The 8,549-nt window shown below is 30.7% G+C and overlaps 1 protein-coding gene across 1 annotated transcript; it reads left to right on the top strand.

Moving 5' to 3' along the window:
• The first annotated feature begins 5,927 nt into the window (after positions 1 to 5,927).
• Positions 5,928 to 8,110, top strand: LOC136086224 (uncharacterized). Its single transcript, XM_065808509.1, has 3 exons — positions 5,928 to 6,615; positions 6,664 to 6,978; positions 7,050 to 8,110. The coding sequence occupies exons 1-3, from the start codon at positions 5,928 to 5,930 to the stop codon at positions 8,048 to 8,050; spliced, it is 2,004 nt and encodes a 667-aa protein (XP_065664581.1). The 3' UTR covers positions 8,051 to 8,110.
• The last annotated feature ends 439 nt before the right edge of the window (positions 8,111 to 8,549 follow it).

Here is an 8,549-nt window from a genome sequence, read left to right as displayed (position 1 = left end):
AAATTTTTTTTAATTTTAATTTTAAATAGCATCTTTAATTATGTATGCAGTTTATTATAGAATTATTATTTTATTTTCATTAATGAGTATAAACACTATTTAATAGATAAAGTTAAAGCTTATTATTTAGTACACTTACCTAAAAACTTTTCTTTGTCTTAGATGGAGATCCATAACAAGAATTTAAATATTTTTTGTAGGGTTTCACAAACAACAGCTCCATATTTATCGCCAAAAATATCTTCATTTGCTTCTAATTTGGCTTCATTGTCATTATCTTTATTGCTTTCAGAATCATTGTCAACATCAACAACTTCATAATTATTTAATAAGAGATTCTGCAATTTTCATTTCTACAGTGGATAATGGTATTCCAAAAATAGTTGAAGATACTGTGCTCTATGCTCTTAAGTAAAAGATAACTAAAGATGGTGACAAGTAGTTGAGTTAAAAAGTGGAGGATCTAGAGTGAATTTTTTAATTTTAACTTTTAAATTTATTATAACTATAAATTAAATAGGTCTTATTTTTCATGGATCTTTTTTTTAATCCAGTTTTGTTTTTACTTACTCCAAAAACTTATGTAAGCAGTAACCAAGCATCAAATACAGTTATAAAAGTTAGAAATGCTTTTATCAAAAGAAACAAAAAAATTATGTCTGGTACATCCAACGATGCAACTTTCAGTCTGTAATCAAGGCTGCTAAATTCATTTCAAGCAGAGACAAAGGGTTAATATTGGATAATCTAAATATTGGAAGAGTAGTAGTTAGTGCAACCAACATGGTAGCAATGAAAGCAAATCCGTGCATGTGTTATTTGAATATCTAATATTTTATTTTGCTAAGAAGCGTCAATTTGTCAATAAAAATATTTCTATTGTCCTGGTTTTACCATAGTCATAAAATATAAGGAACAAAAGAAGTCTCCTCAAGAAAGAAATTAAAAACGGCAATTTTCATAGCCACAAACATAATACAAACATATTTGGTATAAAATATTTTTTGAATTATGGCGATACATACAGGGTGACCGGAAAGTTCTGTCAGTACTTCACAATCAATTTATTTTTAATGTAGTATACATAAACTACTGAAATTACAGTAACAGATCAATTATTTAAATTGATTTATTGAATTATTCAAATCGGTCTCCTTTTCGGTCCACTGTCAATGATAATCGATGACGCCATGATTGTATGGCGGCACGAATGGTTTCGATAGGAAATTTTTCCCATTCGCGGATCATCATTCGTTTCACGGAGGCCAAGTTGGGATGTTGTTTAACATTGACCTTAGACTCCAAAATACCCCACACGCAAAAATCAAGTGGATTCAGGTTGGGAGAGGACGGAGGCCACTCATCCTTAGCAATAAACTTAGGGCAATTCTGTTGGAGCCATTTTTGCGTTGTTTTAGCTATATGAGCCGGTGCTGAATCCTGTTGAAAACACCAGTCTCCATTGGGATATAACACATTGGCTTCTGGTTGCAAAATTGCCTTCAGGACACTCTCTTGATAAGATACTGCATTAATTTTGGTGCCACGTTCGATAAAGACGAATGACAATTTTCCTTTGCTACACACTGCTGCCCATACCATCACCGAACTTCGATTCTGATACCGCTGAACTGTTCCTGAAGACTGTGGTATGTCCTTTAATGATGTTGACACGACATTGCTTTTAGCATTAAAACTTTGATCCATTACGAAAAACTTTTCATTAGAAAAGATAATGTTCTGTACCGCACAATGACCATACTGACGTAACAACGTTTTGCATCATTGCAACCTGGCCAGCTTTTGATTTGCAGTCAATCCATGAACTTTATGCTTGCGATAAGGTTTCAATTCAAAGTCTAATTTCAATAACTCCCTCATCGACTCCCTGGGTACTCCTACCTCCTGAGACAATTTTTGCGCTGACCTTTCAGGGTTCCTCCGAATTTTCTCGCGTATTCGTTTAATACGATTCTTCAACACCATTAGTTTCACGCAACCGTTGGATAGTTCGATAAACACATCTCTCAGTAACTCCATGCACCTTTACTAATTTGAATATTTCAGCACCCGTAAGTCCTTCCTCATAATGTCGTTGAATCAACAAATGATGAACATTTATAATGACTACAATAGAAAGAACAAACCCAGTTACAATTGATAAGTTCAGTTACAATTGATAAGCATCATTGTACAGTTACAATTGTACTAAACTGAAACAAAACTGATAAAAAATTTAATGATAAACACTTGTAAATAATGAAATATGGGAGACCAGAAAGTATGCACATTGATTACTGACAGAACTTTCCGGTCACCCTGTAAATGTTATTTCAATTGTTATTTTCCCTATTATATCAATTGTCATTGTCTTTTTCTTACACACACACACAGATTAGATATCGGCTGTTCATATACAACATTCAAAATGTTGTATATGAACAGTACCGTGTCCCCGCCCCGTCATTAGACATTAGAGCACTAATATCTTAGAAATTTTTATATTTGGTATTATTAAAAAACTTCTTAAATACGCTCGTTGCTCCACCCTCCGATTGAGGTGTGCGAAGTAGCCTAGCCACGGTCTGTATGTGTATCTAAATGTATAAATACTCAAATAATTTAAAGAAAACGATTTTAAAAACTAAATTCCAAAGTAAGAATATCTCACAATTTCAATGTTAGCAAAAGTAAAAAACAAATTACATCTTCGTTTGTGCTTATCATTTGCAGGTAGGGCCTCCAAGTCTTTATATATTACATATCGAGGACTTCGAACCAGAACGAAGTATGTACACATTTCAACTTTTCGAGAAAAAGCAATTTCAAATCTCATTTTCTCAAAATTTTAAAAAGTGTCCATATTTCGCTTTTAATAGGTTTTGCCAATATGAAATTTCGAGTTCGTAAATATTAAGTGAATAAAGAAATGTTATATTGAAATGCGGTTTTTTAAAGTTATTGCCAAATGCATTTTAAATAGATCGTTTCATTATTGTATTCAATCCTTGCCTAACTAGAAACTGAGATTGCTGTGGCAGAGGCGTAACTAAAGCGAGGTGTGAGTAGGGACACCTGCCTCTTTGAAGATATGGGTATGCTTTTGAGGAAGAACTAGGTATTGATTTGAGCTTTTTTTACTGAAATACGGCTAAATATATAGCGGCTTTTCAGATTGATGTTATTTATCTTCTTGGCTTTGTCTGCTAAATTGTCTGCAATCGGTAAGCTAAGCCTCCACTTAGCAAACAAATGGCAGACAATTTAGTGCATTAGTTTAGGTCTTTTTAGGGGACTAGGATTTTAAGATTTCTGGTTCCCATTCGACGAAGAATCTCTTCATATATTTATATATATATATAATATATATATATATATATATATATATATATATATATATATATATATATATATATATATATATATATATATATATATATATATATATATATATATATATATATATATATAGATAGATAGATAGATAGATAGATAGATAGATAGATAGATAGATAGATATAGATATATATATTAGGGTGATGACTTTTTAACTTTTATTCTTAAAATTCATTTCCTGTAGCACGAATGGATGAACTTTTGCCTATTAATGACTAAAATGACCTTTATTTCAATGAAATATTGAAAAAGGTCATCCACAAACCAATTTGAAATGTAATGTAGGGCATTATATTATAGAAGTCGTTAGGTGCGATTAGGTGCGAAACAGGAGGCAATTTTTGTGGTTACAACCCTCTCTCAACTCTATAACTCCGAAACACGAACCTCAACAAACAAGGCCGCTGCACGAAGAAACAAGTTGAGCACGGTACTACCAGGGACGTGGTGGGGATCGAACTCGCAACTTCTCGCTTGCGAGGCAAGCGCTCTACCACTAAACCACTTTCGCATTTTAGGAAGTTAAAGCCCTATGGATAAAAATCAGGTGAAAATCTCTAAAATGAGTCAAAAATAAATCGGTCGAAATTGAAAACGGCATAAATCGGTTGAAAATAAAAAAGGCTATAATTGGTTAAAAACAATTTCGGTCTCAGTAGTGTATCTGAAAATTAGTTCTACTTTTTAGTAGATGTTTATTTTGTAGAACATCTTAGTAGATCAAGATTTTGTAAGGCCTAACTATCTGACACGCAAAATTGTAAACATAATTGGACCTTATCTTGCAGCCTACTTTCAGGCATTATCACATCGTCGCAATATTGCTTCTCTGTCTCTTTTCTATGAATACTATATTGGATTCTGCTCTAAAGAGCTAGCTTCTCTTGTGCCATCTACTATGATTTATTCAACTAAGCCTTATCCTTATATATATATATATATATATATATATATATATATATATATATATATATATATATATATATATTTCAAATATATATATATATATATATATATATATATATATAATATATATATATATATATATATATATATATATATATATATATATATATATATATAATATATGCATATATATATATATATACACTCTTACGAAAATTGGTTCTTCATTGGTTATCTAGAAAATCGATCGGTTTCACAGAAAACCCAAAGGTTTTACGGCATGTTTAAAAAATGATTTGGTTTTTCGCAAGAGAACGAAAATAAATTGGTTTTTCAGCAATTCAAAATTGAAAAATTATCGGTTTTTAAAAAAAATTAACGCTTGAATTTTTTTTATTTTGGTTTTCCAGATATTCATCTATCATCTTTAAATTTGATTGGTTGTTTGCTTAAAGTCTCCATATTAGTTTAAAACAGGCGCGCAGCCTCATTTCTGCTTAGACCATTAAAAACTATAGACCCGGTGTAGGAGGTACGAAGTACTTAACCGGTACGGATCACTGTACAGTAATTCCTACCTAACGGTACCGATTACTTGACAAGTGACTCCTACCTAGGTGCCGGACACTGTACTTGGGTACCGAACACTTAACATTTTACTTTGCCGTGTAAATGTTTTATAAATATGTAAAAAACGTGGAAAATGATACTAGCATTAGCAAAAAAAAATTAAAATCAAACGTCTTAAATTTAGTATTTATCAAATTTTTTATTTTATGTAGTGATGTTTTTATATCAAATTACGATTATAATGTAGTATATTTTATAGCCGTTTTGAAATGATTTAATAGATATTTATATGACTTTAATAAAGTGTGTGTGTATGTGTATGAAGTGTGTGTGTATAAAGTGTGTGTGTATGTGTATATATTTATATATGTTGTGTTTGTATGTATATATGTGTGTATATAAAAGTGTATATGTGTGTATATAAAAGTGTGTGTGTATGTGTATGAAGTGTGTGTGTATAAAGTGTGTGTGTATGTGTATATATTTATATATGTTGTGTTCGTATGTATATATATATTTATATATATTTATACGTGTGTGTCTTTGTGTGTATGTGTTTGAGAGCCAATGAATTTATAAATGTAGGTTTATATAGTATTAGTTACTCTCCTGAGCGACCACTTCTATGTTCTTATTGTTATTGTTTTATTTTCATCTTTATAATTAACATTGTTATTCTTCTTATTGTTACTGTTGTTAGTTATTACTGTTAGTACTTATATACTTATTTTAAATGTTTGGCTACTATTATTATTTTTATAATTAACATTGTTATTTTTATTATTTTTACTTTTGTTAGCCATTGCTGTTAATTATTATTACAGTATTATCATTATTAATTACTTTTTTCTTTTTCTATTAATTTGCTGTTTGGTTTATATATTGTTTCAAATTTATGGTGAATATTTGTAGGTCGTCGCGTTTTTGTCAGTTACATAACTGTTTGTGACTGATCCTAACTTTATATCTTTTATAAAGTGAAATAAAATGATTGATTGATTGTAAGTATTTTATGAATATGCTATGAACACCTCTTTTATGTATTTTAGTATAAAATGGCAGAAAAAAATTCAACAGAGATTGGTGAGTCAAGATCATTTGAAAAAATAATTAAAGAACCAAACTTTTATGATATTGAGAATTATTTATCATCAGGAATTTTTCCTGAACATTTACAAGGAAGAGAAAACATAGGTATTAAAACAAACTTTAAAAAACAAAGTGACAGATTTGTAATTGTTAATGGTATGTTACATTACAAATATAAAAAAATCTTACAAGTTACTTCTGGTCCAGAAACCTTATGTGTTGTCAAAGATCAAATGTCGCGTGATCAGTACAAAAAAGCAGCACATGATGGATTAGGCACATCAACTGAATCGAAGGCTTTAGGTGGACATGTTGGGAGAGATAAAACAATATGGAAATTGATTGATTCCGGCTATTGGTGGCCTAATATGAATAAAGATATTCGAAACTATGTTGCCACTTGTGTATCTTGTCAAAAATCAAATTCAAAAATGAAAAAAGTTTCTCCAGAGTTGCATTCAATACCAGTTCCAACTAAAGTATGGCATCAAGTTGGTGTTGATCTCTGTAGTCTTCCTAAAAATCCAGAAGGTTATGTTGGCATTTGTGTAGTCGTTGATTACTTTTCAAAATGGGTTGAAGCAAAGCCTATTTATAATAAAAGTGCTGAAGAGGTATCCAGATTTCTTTATGAACTTATATGTCGTCATGGTTGTACATCAATTTAAATTAATGATCAAGGTCGAGAATTTTGTAATAAAGTTTCTGAAAATTTGTTTGATCTCACTGGAACCTGTCAACGTATTACTTCAGCTTACCATCCTCAAGCAAATGGTCTAGTTGAAAGAGCTAATAGAACTATACAGGGCTCTATGCTTAAAGTTCTAAATGGAGAGCAAGAAAAATGGCCTCTTTCATTAGATGGCATATTGTTTGCATTTCGAACAACTCGCCACAAGTCAACTGGAGTTACTCCCTTTCAAATTATGTATGCCAGGGAGCCAGTCTTACCCTTACATTGCATCAATAATGAGCAAAGCTTAACTCTTGATGTACCTGTTGATTTAGACAAAGAAGGTATTTTTTTAAATAAATGAATAAAATTAATTTATTAAATTTTACTTATTTCATTTAGTTTTTATTTTAAGGTATTTTGGAACTGGTTGATTTGCATGAAAACTTGAAACAAATTAAAAATATCCAGTGTATAATTCATGAAGAAGTAGAAAAAAATATAAAGAAATCTCAATTGAGACAAAAGAAGGACTATGAAAAACGTCACAAAAACCAAATTCAATTCAATATAGGTGATGAAGTTTTTGTTTACAATCTTAGACGAGCTGATAGAAAGGGGGATAAAGGAAAATCTGTTTGGGATGGCCCGTATGAAGTTATAGAAATATTTATTGATAAAGGACTTTATCAGTTGAAACAAAAGAATGGGGAAATACTTCGTACCAAGCACCATGGTTCAAATATGAAACTTTTCGAGAAAAGATCTGAGATTGAAACACCTAAAAAAAGATGCGATGAGGTGTCAGATATTAAATCTGAACCTTTAAAAATTGTTGAAGTTCTTGTTAGCAAATCAAACTCTTTTACACCCACCAATAGTAAATGGAGAACTAGAAAATGCTCTTTGTTGAAGATTGAAGATGAAATACCTTATAAGAAAGGCTTTGCTATACGAAAAAAAAAGTTACAATTGGGCAAACCGATCAAGGTTGATAAAATGGAAGGTGATGGAAATTGCTTATTTCGAGCCTTGAGTCAGGAAGTTTGTCTAAGCCAAGAATTTTATAAAATACTGCGTCAACTAGCAATCAATACTCTTTTGAAAGCAGAATATAGAAACGCTTTTTATGCTTATATATCAAAATCGGTTATAAAATACATCAGTGATTCAAAAATGGACACTGACCATATATGGGGCACTGATGTTGAAATATATGCATTAGCAACTGCCCTGGATACTCCAATTGCTGTGTATTATAAGCCTCCTGAAGCTTTAGTATTTTCGTGGTATTTTTACAAACCTCTTCTTAAAGATGCCAATAATTTTAAACTGATGGAAATTAAAGAAAACGACCAAATAGTTTATCTTCAAAATACTGGTGTACATTATGATAGAGTTGTAACTGTTGGTTGATTTTTGTTTCCATTAAGTTATGTTTTTATTGACTATTTATTGACTATTGTTCTGTATATTTATATTTCTTATTGACTTTATTTTAAGATTGTTTTGACTATTCTTGTAAATCCAGGATATTAATCCTTTGACGTAGTGAAGAAATAAGACAACTTTATATATCGATAAAGGGCATCGCAAATTTTAAAAGATAATCTTAGGGGAGAAGTGGAACAGCCCAAAAATTATATTTCAGAGAGGCGCCTAATCACTTATCTAATGTGAACAATTAGATTTCCTCACTATTCATCAGAATTTGCTTTGTTTCCCTACGTGCGCTAGTAATCCTAATTTTGAAATGTATCTTAAAAAAGTGTTTATATAAGGGTGAGGTGGAAAAAAAAATATATATTTATGCACCGCTGATTAAATGCATAATTCGATTGGTGAAATCTTTTTAACATTTTCATGTCGACTAGGCGATTTTATATCAAGTTATTTGAAGTGTTAAAATCTTGCT

The sequence above is a fragment of the Hydra vulgaris genome, chromosome 10 (genome assembly GCF_038396675.1).
Source record: "Hydra vulgaris chromosome 10, alternate assembly HydraT2T_AEP".
NCBI classification, from domain to species: Eukaryota; Metazoa; Cnidaria; class Hydrozoa; order Anthoathecata; family Hydridae; genus Hydra; species Hydra vulgaris.
Note: the sequence above shows the minus strand (reverse complement) of the source record. Positions and strands in the feature narration are given on the sequence as shown.

What these genes read in the sequence shown, in the direction of transcription:
- LOC136086224 (XM_065808509.1), top strand. Translation starts at nt 5,928, where the DNA reads ATGGCAGAAAAAAATTCAACAGAGATTGGTGAGTCAAGATCATTTGAA. An exon ending in ACTTATATGTCGTCATGGTT is followed by an intron (nt 6,616 to 6,663) that starts GTACATCAATTT and finishes TTTGTAATAAAG; the next exon opens with TTTCTGAAAATTTGTTTGAT. An exon ending in TGTTGATTTAGACAAAGAAG is followed by an intron (nt 6,979 to 7,049) that starts GTATTTTTTTAA and finishes TTTTATTTTAAG; the next exon opens with GTATTTTGGAACTGGTTGAT.